Raw genomic sequence first — 24668 nt, forward strand, 5'->3', positions numbered from 1 at the left:
TAAGGCAATATCATGAAATCAACACTTCTTTAGAATAGTATTTATTAGTTACCTCTCGACAGAAACATTGTTAAAGTAAAACAATCAATGCACTCATACAGTACAAGAGGCACCGGTTTGTTTCTAATACAGGAAGCGGCATGGCTGGAAAATATTGTTTTCTAATGTGCTGAAGGACTTTGGAAATATAAGGTTAAAAAAAAGAGTGGTACATGTATTTATGTGAAATGAATCCAACACATACAGTACATAGTTTAACTTAAAGAGGCACAAAACATAGTGTCATCCATAATAGAGTTTACTTTACATATTCATATGAGAAAAAACATATAATATGGTGTTAACAATAAATATAAATATCTTTAAGACTATCTTAACATTGAGTAGAACGGAAAATGTGAATATTATTTCACAGAAGCAGACAAAAAGTGAGCAAAGAGGTGCAATCAATTTGTCAAAGTAGTGTACAGTGCTCATTTTTAAATATCTATTTTAATAATTAAGTGAACAGTTGGTGATGATACAGGTTCAACATGTACCATTTGTGGCTTTTTTAAAAATAAATCAACATGAAATACATCTTTGACGTGTAATATATGACTCTAGATAGAAAGAAGTGGTGAACACGGTGATATAAATCTATATAAATATAACAGCTATTATATCTAAATTCTTATTTCTTCTTATGATCGTGGTGCCAGTGTAACATACTCAGTGTAAAACTCTCACAGCAAATGAACAAATAAATGGATCCCTAAAATAGTGACAGTATTGTTTGGCACAAGCTTAAGTGTGTGTGTGTGTGTGTGTGTGTGTGTGTGTGTGTATATATATTTTTTTTTTCTTTACACTCATTTATTTGATTTAATAGACTTTAAATTCTCAATATAGAACAAATGCAGTATGACAAAATTAGCAACTAAAAATATTGAAGATAGATGGAAAATGTTTTACTTATCAAAACTGTTAATGATTTGTATGTACAATAACAATGTGAGAATATTTTGTCCAAAAATGTATCAAACTTGATTATCACTAACCTCTACTATTCATGGAACACTTCACTATTGTGTCTACGCTAAAAAATATATACTGAGGTCACAAAAAAAACAAGCAGGGAGAGCAATGGCACAGGTTTAAATTCACATTGAAACAGCTGTGGCTTATCATATTAAAAATATCTGTATGTCTGTAGATAGTTAATCATTTCTTTATTTCAGCTGATCCATCTCTCCCCTGCCTCAAAATGAGTGTAAGAAATTCTGACTACACAGTACCACACTGCAGCTTCTGTTACAGTAGACACTCATGGTGTTGTAGTGTTTAATCCGATCTGTTGAGCTTTAACTAGCAGTGGTGGACTCTGTGTCCATGGGATTCCTGGACAGAAACCACACCTTCATCGGTTCCTTCTTTCCTTTCATGGTTACGGGGCCCCGGTACTCCAAATTAAACTGAGGGTCAGCGTTCTCAGCAGACTGCAAACACCTGAAATACAATGCCAGCACCATCATAAATCACTCGTGCCGTATGGTCCAGGGGCATTCTGTATCCTACTTTTACTAACACATAAATCCATAGACCAAAACATAGCTACTGGTTTATGTTTTAAAATTGATGGTTGAAATGGAAATGGATGTTTGTCACGTACAAACGTGAGGTGCTTTTGTGCCCAGCTCAAAAAAGGAACTAGCAAACAGAATAAAATAGAACAGTTAATACAAAATATAATTGTTTACAAAAGCAAGTTTTGGAGCAGTGGTTCTTAAATGGTGTGTCATGATGCGAATCCAGGTGTGAGGTGGGATTTTGTTATAACCACACATTATTATTGTAATATTCGGCCTTTACAAAAACTTTAAAGACTTTTTAATTGACTGTATCATTATGTTGTGTGCACTCATTCCCTAATAAAGAGGCAAACACTACCTAAAAAATGTAATTAATCTGATTTAATTTAATAATAATTAAAAAAAACCTTTATGGGGAACCTATTTGTCGCCAATTACGTATGGGAATTATAAGTGTGTGACACATCATTTTATCTTACATTAGCTTTCATTATTTCCATTTAAATGGGTGTCTTATTGGTGCCTTGATGTCATTTTAAAAAGTTTAAATTGTATTCTTGAATCATTTTGTTACATATTTCATGAGTAATAGTTGCTTGTCAATTGTTATTTGATATTAGTAAATAAAAACAAACATTTATGTCATGATAAGAGATATAACACACCTCATATAGGCTATTGTGCACAGATATAAATACAGGTGTGCCTTGAGATTTTGAGGTTTTAAAGAAAAACAGTGATATAACCATGACACATACTGTAGGCACTGTGTGGCAGGTGGATGAATTATAATAGTATGCATTATGTGTAATGAGTTGGACAGGCCAGGGGTCCAGAGTGCGACCATTTTGGTTGCACATGCGATAACAAAATCTGTCAATGGTTACTTAACATTTTCAGGAGTCGCACTGGTGCATCTGCTATGTAGCAGGTCTGTCTCTGTGTGTCTGGGTGTGTAGCATATTTTTTCCCCGACATGCATTCTGCGAAGACCTGCCCTACTCTGCCTCTGATTGGCTCAGCCTTGTTATTTTCTTTGCTGACTGCAAATGGAGAAAAAAAAGAAAAGGCATGTGTGTATGTGTGAACCAAGCTGCAAACTCCCGGGCTGAAAATTGAAGTCAACACAGAAACTGCAGTTCTTTGAACAGCCACTTGAGGCTGGCTCCGGAAGCCTGTCACTCCCCATAGACCCCCATGCTAAAATGCCCAACTTTACAGCAGAAACAAACATGTTTACAGCCTGGTACGAAAAACGAGTTTTGTCTCTATAGCTAATTTCCCCCTTCGTGCCGTTGTGTCAAATGTTTGGGGGTAGATTTTTTTTTTTTTTTTTACTATCTCATTCACATTTATTTTTACGTTTATTAAGGCTTAAAATTACACATAATTATGATCGTGCCGCTTTGAGTGACAGGCTGCCTCCCAATTGTGACCTCGTCTTCTCAGTCAGATCCACCTCTCACTCCTCCACAGTGCTAGCCTCTCGCCAAAATATGGTCACTTCTGGCTCCAAATTAAAAAAAAAAAAAACAAGATGGTGACGGCCGAACTCGAGGTTTCAAAACTGGTGTCCCTACACCAATGGGTGATGTTCCAGTGGCTGCGTCCATTATTTTTACATTCTATGGTGTAAACGCGCACCCTGGACTACTTTTTGAGAGACAACCTTAAAACATACTGTACTGGTAATCAATATGAATTGTTTTTTTTGTCAAGTGGCCGTTACACCTGCCCCAGCCCTGAGAGGCCAAGCCCAGACCCAACATTACTGGCAGAGGTAACTGCTCCACCGCCTGTCTCCCCTGTCCCCTGGAAAAAAGCCTAATCCTAAACCTAAACGATAAGTGTGCAGTGTAACCAATGTAAAAGAAGTTAGTCAGGACCCTGTTTCAGGACCTGGACAGCCTGAGGGAGGAAACTACTCCTTATCCTCTCTGTTTTGGCTTGGAGACAGCGGCAGTGCCTCCTTAAGCACAGCAGACAGAAGAAGAGTCTGTTGTTTGGGTGACTGAGGTCTTTTATGATTCTCTCAGTCCTCATCCTGCACATTCTGGTCTAAATGTCTAGTATGGCTGAGACAACCTAACCATGTCTACTATTACAAATCCATTTTAATGCAGTTTAACCCAGATGCAAAGCTGATTTCTTTAAAGACAGGGATAAAATTCAAAACATGCCACTGATATGAAATAAGGAGGTGCTTTTACTCACCGGTAAGTATATTCTGAGACATTTATTTTACCCTTTTCACCAGTTGTTTCTGTACGACTCGTGAGGTTGACTGTATTTCCAAAGAGGCAGTATCTGGGCATCCTCTGACCAATCACACCAGTCACCACCTCTCCTGTGTGGATCCCAATAGTAATCTGGAAAGAAAGGACAATGAAAAGGGAGAGTCTTCATGCTATCTACTGTGATTCCACCATGTGTTATAATTTAAGTTAATAAATATGCCACATTTATCTCTATTTCTTGTCAAATACTGGCAAAAACAAGCTTAAATATTTAGATAAAATAAACAGCCCTGATTGTTAGTTATCTGTGGTAAACTCATTACTTTAAGCAGCAAGTGATTTATCTACTGACAAAAAATGCACAGTTTGAGTGTGAGAAAACCTACTATAGCATTTAATTACACCCGTTCAAATGTTGAGTGAAGCAAGGAGGTAACAGAGAGAGAGATAAAAAAAATATATGCAAGCAGCTGAATGCTTTTCTTAGATCACTGGCACAAATTCTTAAAGCTATCGACTGAAAAGGTGCAACATTTGGTGGGCGAATATAAGGTTTACTGTGCCAGAAATCACTCAGTGCATAAAATTAGATGTATATATATAATGTTTTGTTTTTTTTTTACATTTGCAATAAACTAGCTGCTCCAAAAGTAGCCCCAGGCAATCTACAGACTAATATTTACACTTGAACTTGCAGGCACTTCAGCGCTTGTTGTCTTCGGAGCATGAACACTCTGAGAGTGTCTGAGACAAATGAGAATCTATTTTTAGACACAGGATCGTGAGATGATTTGAGTCTGTTTCTGCTACTAAACCGGACTCCTCTTCTGCCGGTGCCATGTCCCAAAATAAACAGCCTTTTGTTAACCAGACATGATTTTCCAAAGTTAAGTCTCAACAGTCATTGATACAATAACAATCTTCAGCAGTCAGTTAAACAAAAGTCTGCTGTTTTTTATCCAACTTTTCACTGTGCATTACTTCAGCGCAGAAATATGTCCACACGCACAGATAAAATTACGCTGAAATCAATCAAGATGTCCGCGAGGGTAAAGCGTTGGTCGTATTAGGTTGGATGCCAGTTGGTAGTATCCGTCAGGTCTTACAATCAGAATATTAATATTCAGAGCAGTATTAGAAAACTGAGCTTCGAAATGCCTGTGCCAAAATAACAGATGCATTGCTAAAAACAAACTGCTAAAAAAATTAAATGTGTGAAGGAAAACAGTCTGAGAATCACAACAAAGACACACAGTACACAGGGAGGTAGGAAAAATCCAGAAGTACTGCTCACTGGCATTCATGCACACACAAACACACAAAAATCTGCAAATCTAAAAAAATTTACCTAAAGATTTTTGTGACTAAAATGTAAGCCTACAATTATATTAGATAATTATATAGAATCATACATTATAGAAATGAAAAAATATAATATACTATACATATATATGTATAAAGCCCATTTGGCATGTGTAGCTTAGCATGTGTACAATATATACAAATAAAAGTATCATTAAACAGCCTTATTATAGAGAAAACATTTCTGAAACTAAGAGTTTTATCACACCTGCACTGGTAGATCATCCACCTTAACTTGTCCGGCAATCTCCAGCATATCAAGAGCGAGGTGGCAGATCGACTTGGCGTGGTGTGTGCACGGCTCTGGCAGGCCGCTCACTGTCATGTACTTATCACCCACCGTTTCCACCTGTATAAAGACAAACTTTGTCATCCTTCATGTGAATTATATAACAACCTATTTTTGCTTCGCTTCACTTTTGGTCCTTGTAAAATCATCTGCTCCCACTGCGCTGCATCGAGGTTCTTTGAATGCACAGCGCAGCAAGAAATAAACTAAAACACCCTGGAATAAACACTTAAACACTTACATCAGCTTCAAGACATTCAGGGCCTCTTTGAGCCCCGCTAAAACCCTCGGACCACCTAGCCATTCAGCTCGTAGAGTAAATATTACTTCTTTTGGTGACCCAGTGCCTGAAGCCGATCCCCTGGAAGTGCCGAGGTCTGTTTGACTTCTTAAAGTGCATTCTTGTCTGAAAGCCTGGAGTGTAAATCTGCTGTGCGAGGCCTATAAAATGGCGCAGTCCCTCTGTAAAACTACACCGTGTTTAGAAGTTAGTACTATTCTTCTTATGGTGAAAAACTCAAGTCAACTGATATAAATACTCTCTCACTGACTTGTATGTGCATAATTGCGTAACATTATTCACCAGGAGGGTCGGTGTGCATCCCCGGTGCATTTAAGCTGAGGAAGCAGCACAGAATATTGGAGTTACAACCCCTCAAATTCTCAGTTTTAGATAGCAGACTTGATTTATTTTTACACTTTTTTTACACATTTTTACACACACAACATAGATCCTTCTCCTCTTATTTCTTTACTGGGAGAAATGTACACACATGCATGATGTAGTGTCATGGTAAGATTCTTGCTTCCAACCTTGTATACATAAGGGTTGTTCCGAGAGTCTGTCAAGATGTCAAAACGCGTGTAAACGTCGTTGAGCAGGTTGACTATCTTGATGGCTCCCTCAGCCGAGGCGTGCTTGCTGCAGAAGGCATTGAATCCCACGATGCCACTGAAGAGGATGGTCACGTTGTCGTAGCGTTTAGCCGGGACGGGCCGTTTGTGTCGCAGCTCGTTGGCAACAGATGGCGGCAGAACGGAATAGAGCAATCTAGTAGGGGAAGAAGAGAAATGAGCATTTTGAGCGAGGTGTATTTATGGTGCACTCGAGCGGCAGAGTAATGGGCTTGGGCTGCCAGACTGAAGTCCATCCTTTTGGATCAGCATTTTATGTGTTCACCCACCACCTTTTGGCCATTTTGCTATGCAAGCTGCTCCGAGATGGGAGGGTGGTGTTTCTATGGTAACTGGTTAGATCATGGCTGCCTGTTAAAAGCAAAATACCTTCTATGATGCGTCATATTTTGAGGACACATGATACATATAGAGCAGATGATGGTCACCACACAAAAATCTATACATAGAAGTAGAGTACATTCACCTGGGAGATGAGAGTGTGCATTTCTCTGTAACATCTTATCACAATCCACATTCAAGTGTTTCTCTCTCAGTAAGTAAAGCAGCATAAATGTATGTTTTCATTATCAGAAAACAGGCAGACAGCGCAGCAGCAGTTCTCTTAAATATTTAGAGAGGAGCCATAAATTCTTATCAATGTTTCGAGGCCCAAGGCGCCGTGAGACCGGAGAATGGCGAGAATAATAATATAGGGATCCGAGAGGGAGAGTGAAAGTCTGTTCCTATACGAAGATAGGGCTTCTACAGTCTTAATAAAGACCACGCTCCACCTCCGTGCTCCTCTTCAGCTGTCACCCACTGCTGTGCCAAATTACTATGACAGGCCCTTTTCTGAAAGCCAGAGTCAAAACCAACTGTCTTCACCATAACAGCAACTGAAGAGCAACATAGGTGAACCTCAACTTGAGTATCACAACAGATTCTGACCTTAGGTGGTCTTACTGTCATGTAGCCTCAACACAAAACTGCATGGGAGTGACACCTGTTAGTGCCCTGCTGTTTCAGTCCATCCCTGAAAGGGAATACTTAAAGAGACTGCTCTTTTATCTCCCTAAAAGACGGACTAATGAACAATCTGTGCCACTTATTTTTCCAACAAAGGAAGATGAAATAAGAACGACAGCACTGTTATTGCAGTGAGCTTGAGGATGACTCACAACCTACAGATAATCACAGGGCTTTGGTTTACAGCCTGTTCTTATTTCCAGGTCGTTAAATACGGCAGCTTCGTCAGTGGCCCTTGGTGTCTGATACAGATCACAAGACACCCTTTAGTGTTTGTGTGTACTGGACTTTCAACGAACTCCAATATAAACCCATCCACAGCAATATTAGAAGCTCAGAGGAACTGGCACAGTAGGGAAGGGGTTAGGGTGGATGGGCAGGTCAAACAACACAGGACTTTCACCCAGGAGACCACTGCTCATGTCACACGTGACCCCAAAAGTCATCGGAAGTTTAACCGAAACTATAATCTTCTCCTAAACCTAACTACTAGGGCTGGGCGATATGGAGAAAATTAAATAGAACGGTCTGGTAAGTTCAGTAAATTACATCACTTTACTGTATTACAGCCTTTTAAAACCACAAAAAGACAACACATACAATACCATGACAACCAAAATCTAAGACATATCATGGTCTTGATATCATATCAGTAGTTGGTGCCAAAATGTTATCTATGAACACCGAAGTTTATTTTGAAAAGACATGTAATGAGTGCTAACTGACATGTCCAAAACTGACTTTAGAGAGGTACCTAGAACGCCATAGTTTGAAGCGTAGGGCTGCTGACCAAGCTGTTGTATTGTAAGAGTTGGGAGTGAGAATGGGTTGACAACTACACATAATTCTGGCTGTAATAAATATTTTTCTTTAAGTTACTTGAGGGAAAAGTTTATAAATATCGAGGTTATTGCTTAAAGCAGTGATTCCCAACCTAGAGGCCGAGCCCATCCAAGGAGTCACGATATCAACCTAAAGGTCAAGCGTGCAGGATTTAAGGCTCATTTATGCTCCCTTTATGTACAAAAATAGATACGTCTGTTTCAAATGTTGTAAAGGTCACGGCCCTCATGCTTCCACGCTTCCTTTATGAGCATAGATACAGCCAATTTACACAACAACAAACAAGGGGACAGTGGAGGAGGTCGTAATATTTTACCTTTAAATAAGGACAGCATGGTACTAGATAAATTATTTATAGTTTTACATCATTATGCCTCTAAAAACATTTAAATTAAATTATTTAAGAGGGTAAAAATAACTCTTTGCTTGAAGGGTTCACAAGTCAACCTTGTCACAAGCCAAAAAGCTCAAATGGCTCAACTTTGACATACCCTACATATTAGCAATTGTAAAAATGTTGTAGTTAAAGTGGTGTTTAAGTGTATCTTGAAGTGTTTTTGAAATTCTTACATTGCTTGGGTTGAGTCACTTGAATATCTATCAGGTTGGAGGATCATTTCTTAAACTATTTACACAATACACATTAAAAGTATGGTTATAATTTTTCATGCACAAGAGAAGTTCAAGCAATTCATTGACTGAGAGAAGCTGCAGTTTACACCTGAGAAAAAGAGTCTAACCTGTCCGTCTTTTTCTTCTCGTCCTCCAGGGCCCTGAGTGTGTGCTGCAGACGATCTGTCAAGATTTCCAACTCTTGAGTCAACTTGTACTCCTCACGAAACTGCTCGCCCAGCAGTACCAGGTCACGTGTGGCGTCATGTAGCGGGATGTCGCTCAGGTAAAGCCCTCTGCGTGTGAGATCATCCAGGTTCATAACACTAGAAAAACAGAGACAGGAGAAAGCAGTGAGATACTCGTTGGTTACTGCTGGTGTTAACAGTGTCATTTTCACAGACGAATGGCAGAACATATCTAATGTGTGTCTGTGGGCAGAAGGAAAACTGCATTTTTTTCTTGCTCATGCTCATCTCAGGGATCAGTGAAAATAAACAGAACCTAAAATATGAACCACCACCAGTGAGATCAACATTATCCTCTCAGGGCCGAGCACACTGTCTCCAGATAAATGTTCCTCTTGTTAATAAGGGTGAGGCCAGACACTGTGCTGTATGAGTCTTATCTGCTCAGGTGAATAAGCATGCTTTTATGTTTCAGCCCATTATTTCCTGTCAGGCTGTAACCTTTTGTGAAAACACCACTCTTGTTCTCTGCAAAGTGTCTTCGATCTGTGAGGACAAGACCTCTTGAACCACGCTGTCCTGCATCCGATATTTCACTAGAAATGTCTGATTGGTTACAGAAGGGCCGCAGAGGCTAATGGAGGTCACAGCAGAAGATCAGGTGTAATTACCAGCTCACAGCTTTCTTTGTTTCTCTGTTATTTTTCTCTCTGATCATGTACCCATACATGTTTGGTTGTAAAGGCAACCTTTGAGCTATTGAGCTAAGTGTTTGATTGTGTAACTGCAACTGCATGAAAAACACTCTTATTGCCCTTTCTGAGATTATTTACATTTCTGAAATGCAAGCAAAACAGATTTTATTTGACATTTTCCCTATAGTTCATCAATCATTTCCTTGCAAACATTAAAGATAAAACTTATTGAGTCTTTGAGTACCATGAAAAGAGCTCTACAAATAAAATGTATAGCTATTATTATTACGACTACTACTCGATAGCAAAAACCATAGTCCATTGCTGTAAAAAAAATTAAAGGGGCACTACACCAATTCTCAACATAACAATCAGTTTGCTTATCACAAGATGATATCTTCTTTAAAATACTTTTAAAGAAGATAGCTTGCACAAACTGGGGATGTGGAGTTTGATTTGCTTAGGCATTTCACAGGCCAGAAAGGTCCAACAGAAGATGTTAACAAATTGCATTATGGGAAATGTAGGATGTTTCCCATAATGCAATCGCGAGATGACGTCACACACAGCCGGGAGGAAGTCAAAGGTAAGGGAAACACTTAGTATGCTATTTACAGAGATAGCACTGGCGATCTGAACCAGTCAGTGACGAAAAAAAGCATGTTTAATGTGCAAACTTCTACGGGATGCATTTGCCCCCATATCTACCTCGCGGCTGCTGGCTGCATCCGCCTCCCTCAATACTGAACCAATTTTAAAACGAGTTGTACCTATGAATCATACGCACACATACACATGGGGAAATACGGCCCAGGTTTAAAAATACCGAAGTTATCCTTTAAGTCTTAAGCCCAAAGACCATTTGTTTCTATTACACATCACAAACAGAATGGGCCATGAAAAAGAGTGTGAGAAGAAACATCACAGTAACGTTCATGCTCATAACCAAGTGGCAACCTCTGGGGCTGAAAAATAAAGCCAAGATGAAGTGCCAAAAACTGCAGTTCATCAAATGGCCACTTGAGGCTGGCTCCAAGTACATCCCTACAGAGCCCCACATTAAAATGCTTGACTAAATAGCAGAAATAAATACGCTTACAGCCTGGTACAAAACACGGTTTTGGGTATCAAAAGCTAATTTCACCCCTCATGTTTAACTGTACAGGGGATTAATTTTTTAAATAACTTACCCATTTACATTTTATTAAGGTTTAAAGCATATTTAAGGGCAGGGCCGCTTGAGTGACAGGCTGTCTGTGAGTTGCCACTAAATTCTGTGGGTCAAAACGACCCCTTACCTGTCCACAGCTTCACCCTCTCATCCAAATATGGTCACTTCTGGCTCCAAAACAACGAGATGGCAACAGCAAAAATGCCCAAAACAGGAGTCCACAAACCAATTGGTGATGTCGTGGTAGCTACGTCCATTATTATGTACAGTCTGTGCTTATACGTTTCCTACATATTGTCAACATAGTGGTACAGAAGGAACAGTAAGCAAAACCACTGAGGTTTAGCAAGACAACTTCACAATTTTACTTAAAATTCTGGTGTATGTGTGTAGTAGGTTTTTATTTACATATGAACAGAGCAGCGATGGCATTCATTTAAAGAAAATCAGCACCTTTGAATTGGAATTTCAGGACTTTATTTTTTGCCAGAAATTGGTGTGTTCCCATTCAGATTGTAAAAGAAAATCTGGTTTTTGGTGTGTGTATTTTCAGTCTGTGCTTCTGTCGGGACAGACTGTGGGTTTACCTGGGTGAGCAAAGAAAAAGGATGTTCTCCGCCTCTGGCAAGTAAATCATCTGTCCTTTCAATCTCAGACAGCTGATCTCCACCCCCGTCAGCTCGTCCTCATTCTCTACAGTCTCCACATTCAGCAGGCCCTCCTGTCAGGATTACATCACACTTATGAATATTGCATTATATGTTCTTCCCTAAATCTGCTTCAAAACTGGGCACCAGTTCAGCACACTCTTTATTTTTAAATCTGTATGTTTTAGTGCCTTTAGTGGCACATGTATCCTGTGTGTATATAAAAAATATCAACTTTTAAGTAGCATCCCAGGAATGGCAGCGCATTGAGACCAGTCTCTTCACAATGAGTACAATCTGCTTTAAGGCACAGAAGCTGTTATTTTAACACTGATGCATTTTCTCTTCCAAGTTTCCATTTGATTAATGAGATTTGCTTCACCTCTCTCTTCTGTCATTTCTCAGTTCCTCAACTTTCCCAGAAATATCTATCTTGCATGTCTAGTTTATCAGGACATTTACACCCTTGCACTCTATGATTCATGCATGAAGCTACGCCAGAAAATGCTACATATCAGTTTCTTTAATTGATTACACGCTCAGTGATCCCTGAATGACAACATTTTGATTAGAATTAGGAGTGTGCTATGCAGCAGCTAAAAACATCAGTGCACTTATCAGTAATACTTCATAAAACTATAAATGCATTCTGTCAGGTACAATCAAAACCGCTTTTTACAATCAAAGTTATAAGAATAGAAATGGAAATAGGAAGTATGCAAAAAATGTGCATGATGCTACAACATAATACAATATACATATAAATATAAAATATAAGAAAGAGATATGCTGTATAAGAAATGTATTGAATATGCACAAATATGTGCATCATACTACAAATGTGCTGAATATAAATGCAAGAGTAGGTCAGGTAAGAATTAAATAAGAGAGTATTGTACAGTGTAAATATTACAGTGTTTTGCACAGTTAAATTCTTAAGCACAATAATATAGACGGCTTCAAATCACTATTGCATGTTGTACAGATCTGCAGGTGTGTGTGTCCTGTGTAGGTCTGTTTTAGTGCATTTTGTTCCCTGGAAAAGTGGCGAATATAAACACTGACAGGACCTAAACCATATGTCATATCTACCTTGCTTCGCAGAACGAAGACGGTGTTGATGTGGGAGAGGATGCCATGAAAGCTGAAGTCAATGTGAGGGCGGACCAAAGAAAACACTGAAGGGAGGATACAGGTACCAGGCTGGAGCTGGGGAATAAGATAAAATGTGCGTATTTAAGTTACATGAGATTGAAAGTTATTGCTTTGTTATCTATATAATTACTGCTGCACTCTGGGCGTCCAGGACTAAGACAGAGACTTAGACAATTACAAGTCACACACATGCACACACTGCATGTAAAACAGACTTTCACATAATTGGCTGTGAAGGCACACCTGAGGCAAGACTCGATAAATGGCGTTCCCGCACTGTGTGAGCATCAGGTCTTTGTCGAACATGAGGTGGAATGGGAAGGCCTTGCAAAACGTGTACGGGCTGATCCGAGTCTCCTGTGTGCCGTTCTCCTCGAAGCCGTCCAGGTCCTCGTAAAACGCCTCTTCCTCCGAGTCCTTCTCCTCGATCAGGAACTTGATGTGGTCGCACTCCTCGCTTTTCGGTTGGATCATCTGCAGCAGGAATTAAATAACTGATCAAATATCAATGTTATTGTTGCAAAGACGACATAATTAGGTTACTATGATATTAAACATGCCTATATTGTGGCACAAGGTTACAGCAATAAGATGTTTTTTATTAATATTTCACTCACGCAATTTAAGTGTCATTAATATTATTCCATTAATGATGTCACCAACCTAAAGTCTGTTATTATAGAATTAAGACTGTGTAAACTGACGTTATTCAGAGGGTTTATGGGCATACGGCATGCTGACATCAAGCTGCTGTCTCTGCACCCTGTTGCCACAGCAACAGTGGCTAATATTTCCAGAAATTGGGTGTCACATTTGGAGCGTCTGCCATTTTCTGTTCTTTCATTACACACACAATTGCTGAAACATATTATCCTGTCTGTAGAATATGATTAGGTTTGGGAGAAAATGTCGCTCGCTTATGAAACGGAAGAGAAAACTCCAGCCAAAGTGCAGGGGAAGTCTTGGGAGAGCAACATGCTGCAGTTATTGGGTCAGATCACAGGCTGTGATTTGTGGGATTCACATTAACATACAAATAAAAATACCAATGATAGTTTATGATATTTATACTAGTTTGGGCAAAAGCTGATTAGCGTGGTTGAGTAAATGAGCCAAGATCTAAAATATGGATCTCTCCTCAGGATGAATTATCTAATAAACGTGCAGACGATGGCCAATTTAAATTCATCCGCAGTTTGACAAAGTTAAAATAAGACTGTGGAAGAAAAAAAACTTCCTGAAAGACTCCCAAGCTCCAGACTCTATAACTTAGATCTAAAAATATCCTCTGACTCACAGACATAGCCAAAAACCCGCTGCTGAACAGCAGATGCAGTGCTGTTTCCGTTCGGGTGTTTTGGAGCTTTCTTCTGTTCAATCTTCACATTATAACCTCTTCAATTGTATTTTGAGACAAAACATTACAGGCACTATGAGGCTTCATTGAACATTGAATCATAAATTAACAGCAGAACAGGGAAAAAAACAAAGTCATCTTCATTCATCATCAGCAGCAGAGTGAGCCATTAGAGCTTCGGGTCCAAAAAAGGAAACAGACAAAAACAGTGAAGCAGACCTTCATTTCTATCTCTGTTCCATGGATTTGTTGAGCGACGGTTTTAATGATGCCAATCACAATGTCTTGCAGGCCTTCTCTCTCTGAGTAGTAGTGCAGAATCAGATTGTTCCCCTTCTCCGCATCAGTGCAGCGGAACGAGGGAGCCCTCATCCCAGGATAAATGGTACCCAGGTGGTCGTGTAGAGCGTCCAAATTCTGAAAATTCAGATTAAAGATGAAATATGCAACATCCAATTAGAGCACAGCTAATTAAAACCTGACTGAGGTATAATGAATTAGATGATTATTTTACATAAATCACTGAAAAAAAGACAAAAAAGAAGGTTCAAAACTAAAGTAACAGAGGCTGAGATATCCTGACTTTAACCCTATGGGCCCTAGGCCTTTTTGGGGTATTTTTCCTGCCTTTACGTTTAAGCTCATATCACAGTCATTATAAAGGTTACATACACATGCTATATTTTAGGTTTTTTCAGGACAATCTGGACTGTCCAGATTTGCCATCATTACATGTCCTTCTATGTGCCTGTATTTTGTATTAAGTTATATATCAATGAAAAAAATCTGTGACTACATTTTTAAATTTTTACATGTATCTCACCATAGCAAGTTGGAAGAAGACATATTCTACCATATATGAAGAGGGGAGCCTCTCTGGAATCTGGCAATATAAGAACCATGATGCTGGGACATTCTGTCACTTCACAGCTGTCCAAAACATGTGGTTTGTGCCAGGCAGAAAATGATTGCCAGTATTTTTTCATTATTGCAAGAAATTCCATTGACTCATTCACAAGTCAAAAATGTGTGTTTTATTTGAAAGAAACATGCAATATTTACATCTAAGATAATAGAAAAATAGTAATAATATTATTCCTCACTATATGAAGTGACTGATAACAAGATCTGTATAATGGATTGTAAAGAAAGCATGATGGGATGACAGCACAATGATGTGTTTGGTATCACTGGAAAGCTCTGGTCCTGCGCTTTCATGTGATATGCGTGGCATTTCTGTGCATTCTCTGCATTCATGAGTAATCCATCCAACAGTAATGTGTGTGCAAAGCTGTATGAAAGCTCTGTTATACATAATTTTTTAACTTTTTCGGGGGGGTTTTTCGCTGTGAAAACATTGGACTACCAACAACTTGGCCTTGTCAGAAAGCTATGGTTCCGCTGTTTCACGTGATATGCGTGGCTTCTCGCTATGATGAACAGTTGCGGAGAAAATCAATAGAGAAGAACAGGTGTGAATTTAGACACACTATGCGTCGTTCGGGCCCGTAGGGTCAAGGGAAGAGAACTGGGATTAGCCCTAAATAGCATGGAAAACTATAGGCCTATAGCCTTAGCAAGCATTATATCTAAAGTGTTGGAGAAAATCCTCCTGAAGAGGCTTGAAAAATACATCACTACCACTGACAACCAGTTTGGTTTCAAATGTAAACACGGCACTGACGTGTATTTTTCCCTTAAGGGAAATTTAAGATAAATATAATTGTCAGAACTCCACAGTGTTCATGTGCTTTATAGATGCCTCTAAGGCTTTTGATCGCGCTAATCATGAGAAGTTATTCATTAAATTCTATCATAGAGGGATCCCTAACTGGATAATTAGAATTGGTGTTTACTGGTCTGCTCATCAGTCGATTAAGCAATATCACACGAGAGGGAGTGATGTTGTACTGTGATATCGTCACGGCTGTAATTGTCTTCGGCACTTGGCCTGCGGCTTCGTGCCTGCGGCTTCGTGCCTACGACCGAATCACAGCCGTGACGATATCACAGTACAACATCACGAGCTCGAGTGTGATATTGCTTTTATACAACAGTTCAACAGTTAAATAAGCAAGGCTGATTAAGAAATGTTGAAAAATGAGGACAAAATAGATAATTTAAGCATTTTATTTGTCTTCTGCCAACAAAAATAGTTCCCTCAGGACTCCGCTGTCACCGTTGCTACGTAACGCAGACATGGTGCGCCAGGCACTTACTCTTTATACACATTTATCAGCACGTTTCCATTAATTGTGCAGCCGGTGAAATAAGTCTGTGGTGACTGCATGGTGGACTGTCGCTTCACAGGCACAGCCGACTCTGCCTTCTGATCTGACAGTATGTTGCTTTTCTCCAAGTCATTGAGCTCCGCTGATGAAACACTGACAAACCTGGATGTGTGCTCAGATGGATTCAGCTTCTCCTCTCCCTCACCTTCCTCTGATGACCATTCATAGTTCAATTCAAAACTTATTTTAGGAAATAAATCCATATTTTTGGCTGTTTGACAGTGGATGAATTAATTAGCCTACAACGCAACTGCTGACCTAACTGACACTAACCGTCAGTTTTGATTTGATTGCTGATTGCAATCAGCTGTGAGGCGGAGTGATACATACACAGTGAAATAACCGTGATGTTGTACTCCAATATCATCACGGTTTTACTGTCTCCAAACCAATCAGATTGCAGGGCCGGAACTAACTGTTGTATAATGCAGGTTAGATGTAGTAAAGAAGATAGAAAGTTAGTATTTCCTGAATTCTTTTTATCTGGTGTTGCTCTTAAAGTTTGTCTTGAGATTAAGTATCTTGGTCATTACATTGTCAGTGATTTATCTGATGATAGAGATATCTACAGACAGTGTCACAAGTTGTATGTGCAAGCTAATATGCTTGCTCGCAAATTTAGTATGTGCTCAGTAAATGTGCAGATTGCTCTTTTTAGAGCATTTTGCACTCCGCTATATACTGCCCACCTGTGGCACTCGTATAGCTAGAGCAATATGCTGGCATGAGACTGTTTCTAAAACCTCCACGATGATGCAGTGCCAGCCAAATGTTTGTAAGCGTTGGTGTGCCTACTTGTCCTGCTTTAATATGAAATCTGATATATCGATATATGTGCAGCGCTCTGTCTCAGAGAATAGTGTCATTCAGGCCGCGGCCGACCCTGAGCTGAGCTCAGTCAGATTTTCATCCAGACTCTGGGGCCACTGGCACTCCAGCTTGTTTGTGGGTAAAGTTTCTTGGACTCTGTCCATTTTATGAATTTGTATAATGACGTATTGGGTATTTCTTATCTTTTTTTTAAAAGATATTTTTATATATTATATTTATTATATTGTATTTTTTGTACATAGATGATTGTTTGTTTTGTGTGGTGTGCTATGGACCTCTCTGTGTGTCCTTAGTAAAGTCATTATTATTATTAAATGTTGCTGTTGTCCCTGGCTTTTTATAAGTAGAGGAAATGTCCACTAGCCACTAAGCTATTTTTTACAATGTAAAATACCATAGACTTGTGCTAAAAACATTAGCATGTTGTATTTGTGGGGAAAATGTGTCCAGATAAAGACAAGTGTTTGTCTGTCTAGTGCCATCTAATTGGTGCATCTATGTAGTGGGCAGCGATGGAGACACTGTTTGAAATGAACATATTTGTTTTTGTTGGTGAAGGGAGCAGAAATGAGCCTTATAGTGCTGCATTTTTTTTAAGGTCAGGGATCTCGTCACTTCCCAGCATAGGAGGCTTGATGGGCGTGCCACTAATGCAGGATTTATACTTCTGCGTCGACGAACAGTCTACGCTGTATCCTACACAGTAGCGTGACATGCACCTCCCTAGAAATGTAACTACACGTCACCGTGACGCAGACCTCCTGTCTGTCTCTGTAAGCTGAAACCATTTCCCTCAGTGGTAACAAAGCTTTTATTTACTTTAACTTCACAGATAAGAAACAATAAATTGTGAAGACAATGAAGCCTCCACAAAAACAGCATTTCAGTCTTGTGTGTGATCTATCCTGGCTTCATATGAGCAGAGGAAATCTCTGCTAGTCGCTAGGCTAATTTATACAATGTAAAATGCCATACGCTTGTGCTAATAACGTTAGCATGTTATATTTGTTTGTGAAACGCGTTAACTATAGGACAGTTGTTTTGTAGGTGAACCATGTGAGCTGTAATGGAGCTGAATTTTGTGACGTTACCTTTGTTAGATTATTTTTTTTCCGGCAAGATGGCAAATGCAGCAGCACGTACAGCTGCTAGCAGTAAAGTTTGCTCACGTACAAAGCCTGAGATTTTTAAAACTGCTGACAGCAAAGTGATTGTGGAGGATGAATTTCTCTTGTTATCAAATGAGGACACTAAGTCAGGATGAAATTGTAATGCTTGCCGCGCATATCTTCCCCTTTGAGTGGATGGAGGAGTTGAAGAAGCTTCTCTTTCAAGTTGTCTGCAAACGACTTAACGCTGTGTTTTGCACAAGGTCCTCAGAAGGATATAAATAACATCAAGGCATGCCTGAAAGTTGTAAATGAGTGCGGGGAAGACATGCCACGATTTGCATCATACTATCTGGATGATCTCCCACCTGTTAAATTTGATAGCATCGATGTGTCGGCACTGCTTGGCAGGATTGATCAACGGAGCCACAAGGTCTCACAGATCCTTGTACAAGAGATAACACTTGACACAGCGGCAGCAAGGACGCCACAGACATCACAGTCCCCAAAATGGAGTGTGGTTGTTTAATACTGGATCCTACAATTCCCATAATGCAACACAATAGCATCTTTCCTATGACCCTCTCTGCCCTGTAAATGTTTACATATTAAAAAATTTGACAGCCACAGTTACGAAGGCAGGCTTTCTGTGAAAACTTCAAATGATGTGTGTCAAATGGAATACTTTTCCGTTTGGGTGCATAAGTGCATTCACCTTTAATGGCCGCCATGTTGACTATGTAGCAGAAGGGGCTGAACTACAAACACACTTTAAACTTTCAAAATCTCGGCCGACAACCGTGGTAAACACCAGCGCACTTTACAAATATACATATGTATTTCTCTCTACCAATATACTGTTGTCAAATATATGCAATCAGGTTATTTACTGGGAAAATATTGTAATAATTTCGCACTGAGAAAAATAATGCAAATGCTAACATTAGCTTGCTGGCTAGCTGACAGCGACACATTTTATCATCAGGCAGTGACGTTATATGTGTTGTGGTGTACGCTATATAATCTGTAAGTTTAAGTCACGTTTAGTGTAGGAGCCATGAATTAACTTAGTTTTGAGATGGCTAATATTTTGTATTGTTATATGTTTTTGGTTAGTGTTTTGGGATATCATTAATATTATTTATTATTTTTTGGTGATTGCGGTTAATGGGAGAGTTGGGTCACATGGATATGGGTGGTGACACTCATAATCTATATGAGCATCTCATATAGACAGCACTTTTCTTTGTTCCCTGTGATCATCTTAATTAAAAGTTTGTGCACGTTACAATAACTTGATTACTTTTCATTAATACATTTTTTTGACGTATTTCTGGAAGCGAATTTTTTGTATCAGACAACTTAACTAGGTTTGTTTGCTGCAGTCGCTACATTTGGTGTTTATGCATGTTAAAATGTCATCTTCACTGTGTAAGATTTTAGTGTTAGATTTGTGGTTTGATGCTTAACTAAGTCAGCCAGTATCAGCCACAGACATTCATAGATATAAAAGCATGCCGTGAAAGCATGATCATTCTTAACACAATAAATAAATAAATACAGAAGATACCAAGTGGGCAAACAGGAAGATGTAGCCAACATATAGTGGCAATCGTTTGTCAAATGTTGGTGATAATGCTCCATACGGTTCAGGTTTGGAAATGAATGATTAAGTTCACCTGCCACTGTGGCTGGTGGATTTTAAAATCTGCCAGCCTCTTAAATGATTACCAATAGATTTTTGTTTGTGGCTGGTGAGTGATGCATATCTAGCAGCCACGCATATTTTACCAGCATTTGGCTGGTGGCTGATGCTAATTTCCAGTCTTGATCTGGTTGCAATGCACTGAGCGGAGGTATTTAAGTTGTCAGATCATCCTCATTTCGATCGTCATTTCTGTTAAAACAACACCACCCTGTCAAAATTTGGACGCTATGTTAGTATACGCAGTGTATTATATGTACGCGCACCAACAGAAGTACCCAATTGAGACACAACAAAGGTCTCATGTCCAAAACTAAGATGACCCTGATGACTTCACCATGACATCATCAGGGTTATTTTCTTCGGAGTCAGAGAGGACATTATACAACTGTTTTTACTGGCTGAGCAGTGCTCCTGATAATGAGTTAATGGATGTTAATGTGTAAAATTAATGTCTTACAACATTCCAATTTTACAAACACGTTTGGTTAACATTTCCATCCAGCTGCCCTACATCAAGAAATGAGAGAAGAGAGAGAAAACCTACCTGCAGGAATTCACGAACATTTGATCCCAGCACCCGCAAGATGGTGTCATATCCCGACTCTTGGCAAAATTCGAAAAACATCTTCCCAAACATCTGCAAGATGGCTCCTGCATCGACCTCTGAAAAACAGACAGGATCTCATCAGTATTTTAACTTTTCTTTTATTCTTATTAATTATTCTATAAAACACCACATACACTGTCACTTACTGAGAACTTTGCTTGCAGCAGCAACAAGGTCGTACGTTTTGCCATCTTCATATATGATTCTCACGAGGAACTGACCCTCAATATCAAGCTGAGCCTCCCTCCTGAAAACAAAGTGAAGCCATCAATCAGGAGCAGATGTCACAGCAGAAGTAAACAGTCACTGGGAATTCTGTTTACAGGAGTAATGCAATAACAACTTATTTATCTCATTTGTGGCCAGACAGTGTGGGTGTCTTGATTTATATTACAGTAACAAAAACTTTCCATATTTCTTTGAAGAGGTTTTAGAACAAGAACAGACAATCAGGTTTAGACCTACTGCAGGTCCACCGGTGATAAGCACAGCTCCAAGCTCAGAGTGCACGTTGCTATTTATACATTTTACAACCCAATTTTTACAATTTTTTAAGATATCTTAATGAGGTTCTGATTACTACTGTTTAAAAAACAGACATGATTTACAGGCCCGAGCAGCAGCCGCCATTTTATCAGAATGTGTAACAGCTGTAAAAACATACCAAGCCTTGAAAGCTTTCGTAAAGAAAACAACAAGTTATTTTTAAATGATTCAGCTCATCAAAGGTCTGAAAACACAGCAAAATGATAAATTGTGCATTAAATAACAGTGAGTTACATTTGCAGGGATAACAAAGGGGATCTTTTTTGGGTGGCTGAAGAATGAGTACTTTCTTTGAAAACATTTACACAAGGCAGCAGCTGCTGTGTTTTTTTTTCTAATTCCTCTTTTTTTTTTTGAGGCAGGGTCACATGTAGGACAGCCAAACATTTCAACATGCCGAAAAACTGACATGTTGGAATGGGGCTTTAACACACTCACATATAACACATATAAAAAAACACGTATAAAAGCTTCATCGGTTTGCAAATTACGGTTAAGAAACAGCCTGACAATGTTGGATCATAAGTAAATTGGTAAATGTACAAAGGAGTGTTTTTAGGGTTACATTTTAAAGCAGGGTCATAGCTGCCATTGAGGTTATTCCTTTTGTATTCTTATGGGAATTTGGGGCTTTTAGCAGCTTCCACATTGCTTACATTCTGCATTGGTGGATGTTGTGTGTATAGTTGTAGATAGAGACCAGCACTGTCCAGTAAAAACAATACATCTCTTAATTTGGTGATTTTTAATTTTTCAGACAAACATCACAACTAACTGTTACTCAGAGGTGCAGTCAGCGATTCTAATCCAGTTACTAGCTGTCCAGTCTGTGTGCGCTTTAGAAAAATCCAGTGTTCAGCCCTGGCTCTGTAAATGGCAAACAGACTAAGTGGCTCGCACGACCCACACAACACTATTCCAGCCAATCAGCAACAGGGGGCGTTAGTGCTTGTGCACAGGTCAGGAGAAAGGCCATGGATGTATGGGGAGAAGGGCAGTGGGAGCAAGAGGGACAGTAAATCTGAGCCTCTGAAGGAGCACTGGCAGGAGGGGAGTATTTGTTTAGGTGTTGAGCTCAATATCCACAAGCTTTCTCCAGTATAGCTGACTCCGTCTTTAATGAATTGATAAAATTCTCCAACTTCTTGTGCTAAACACTAATTTAAATCCCATCATGTTTTTTGGAGTCATGTTGGGAAATAACAGTTACTAAATCAAAATGACTGAACAAAAGTTAATTTAACTAAGCCATTAACTGAAAAATAAAATATCAAAATGCAAATACTTAAAAATAAATCTGAGAGTTCACTGTAGGTGTGTTATTACATTTTTCCGGGAGATGCTGGGGCTCTGAGACATCAACCCAGTATTTAAAACTCTGGCTACAGCCCTGCTAAGTAGTTGTACTTTGCTTGAGTGCTTCATATGTTCTACTGCACATTTCTGCAGACACAACTGTACTTTTACTCCATTTCTTTATTTTACAGTAAGAATTAGTAGTTACTTTTTTAACATACAAACCATATTGACATTTTGTTATATGATTATTTTTTTAGATTAAACTACACTTGTGGAAAAGACTCCAACACACTGTCTAACTTGCAAAAACAATGATTTTAATGCTGCAGCGTTTCAGTGACTAGACCTTAATCAGGCAAACAGTGTTGTAACAAAAAAAAGCCATCTTAAGTAGGAGTGGCTGTGAGTTAGCAATTAGTCACATTACCCACATGCAGTTAAAAGACTAAATACCAAACATCAATTAGTGTAACAATCAACATTTTAAAAAGAAACATAGGAATTAAGAAGTAAAATTAAAAACTACTTGGTGACAATCTTAAACATACCCCAAAAAGTGTAGGCTAGATAGGTATGTCCTTATTTGTTAACTTGCATTCTCTAAAAACAAACACATCCAAATCTTGAAGGTACATTAAAAAATGAACCTATAGGGTTTGGTTTTGAGATTAAACTACACAAAATATATGAAACCATAGATAGTAGTCCTATTTTGGCCCACTACAGCATTTAAATGTTACTCACATAATGCATTAGTTATAAAAATAAAATAACAGTCACAGGCATAATTTGTCTGCATAATGTGGTTTCACTTTAAATAGCCAACTACATTTTAATAACTGCACTTGCATATTTTCATGGTAAGAATTTGAATGTAGGAGTATTTTTGCAGTGCTGTAGTGCTTTTTGGCAACAAATACTTTCTGGCTTGAATTCCAGCCTGCTAAAAGTTCATTTAAATGTGCTATTTACCAACTTTATGTGAGGTGAATGATTACAGTAAAGGCAGGTGTCTCTACCAGCTGACAGTGTGACAGCTGAAGGTGAGCTGCATGTACAACAGCCCTGTTGTGGTGTATCTGTCCACAGTGTAACCTATGATACCAACAGGGCCTGATAGTAAACACACGATCCACAAACTCACTTGATGTCTTCCCACACTTCCGGCCCGTAATTCCTTAAAACGAGGAGCTCCAGGGCGTGATTCACAAAACCATACTGCAAGATTATAATAAAAAAAACATCAGCAACGTGAATATTATTGTATGGAAACACGCGATGTGTCTGAAACACAGCTTGCTACGTACGCGTTTTTATAAAATATATGCTCTAAACATACTGCAAACTTAAAATAAATGCGCATGTATATTCTGTTGAGCAGTTAACATGCACAGTTCACTATAATAAGGGAATTATTGTGTAACAGCTACACAGCGGTCTAACAGGAAATGTCAAATGCAAATAGGCTAACGCTGCAGCACGTCGCGCGACAAACAGACTCTTCACCAGCATTAAAACAATATGTACAATCCTAATAAACATACCATGGTGACAGCAGCTCTTCTCTTTCCTTATTTTATGCTAAATCCGTTGCATCTGACTCAACCTTCATCGTTTGGTACAGATGCTGAGTGTCTCTGCGTCCATTCCCCCTTTTTCCTCTCAGCTACTGACTGACAGGGAGTCTGTCCAATAGCAGAGCAGAGAAGGTCCTACGTAGGCCGTCGCTGACCAATGAGAAGCCAGCTGCGTTGTCCAACTGATGCTGCTGGTGGATCTGAAATCACCGCAGGCAGCTTCCCAGTTTCTGACATTTAACGTCATGTTTTACACTCTGGACTTTACAACTAATGATAAATGCGTACTGTAACACAAAAATAAGCAAAAGATTTCTTTTATGAGGTAATTTGTTTGGCTAACGTTTAAAAAACTAGCTGATAAGATATGACTTATCATTTTGAGGAAAGAGTAAGCAGCAATACAAATACAAGTCCTGCATTCAAAATGCTGGTAAAACTAAATGTAAAATGGTTAAAATACAAAAGTCTTATTAGCAAAATGTACTTGTAAATCTGATAAGTAAAAGTAGGCCTATTCATTATGCATAGACTCCTTTCAGGAGGGAATAAAAGGCTAAAATACATAGTCATGGATCTATTTTATGATTGCATTCCTATTATTGATGCCTTAATGTCTAAATAGCAATTTAATGTTGTGGTAAGTCAAA

The 24668-nt window shown here is 39.0% G+C and overlaps 1 protein-coding gene across 1 annotated transcript; it reads right to left on the bottom strand.

The window, feature by feature from the left end:
- Window positions 1-25: 25 nt before the first annotated feature.
- gucy1b1 (guanylate cyclase 1 soluble subunit beta 1) lies at window positions 26-24103 on the bottom strand. Its single transcript, XM_049571657.1, has 13 exons — window positions 23986-24103; window positions 23586-23659; window positions 20743-20843; window positions 20534-20652; window positions 14270-14467; window positions 12937-13167; window positions 12631-12747; window positions 11479-11612; window positions 8966-9163; window positions 6273-6510; window positions 5379-5519; window positions 3786-3940; window positions 26-1488 (listed from the first exon to the last, which is right to left on the bottom strand). The coding sequence occupies exons 1-13, from the start codon at window positions 23986-23988 to the stop codon at window positions 1344-1346; spliced, it is 1854 nt and encodes a 617-aa protein (XP_049427614.1). The 5' UTR covers window positions 23989-24103; the 3' UTR covers window positions 26-1343.
- Between the last annotated feature and the right edge of the window lie 565 nt (window positions 24104-24668).

Source organism: Epinephelus fuscoguttatus, linkage group LG3 (genome assembly GCF_011397635.1).
Source record: "Epinephelus fuscoguttatus linkage group LG3, E.fuscoguttatus.final_Chr_v1".
Classification (NCBI taxonomy): Eukaryota; Metazoa; Chordata; class Actinopteri; order Perciformes; family Serranidae; genus Epinephelus; species Epinephelus fuscoguttatus.

Excerpts from the sequence above, each read along its gene's own strand:
- gucy1b1 (XM_049571657.1), bottom strand. Across the intron at positions 12,748-12,936 it reads TTTATCGAGTCTTGCCTCAG|CTCCAGCCTGGTACCTGTAT; the intron begins GTGTGCCTTCAC and ends CTTATTCCCCAG. Across the intron at positions 1,489-3,785 it reads GTCTCAGAATATACTTACCG|GTGTTTGCAGTCTGCTGAGA; the intron begins GTGAGTAAAAGC and ends ATTGTATTTCAG.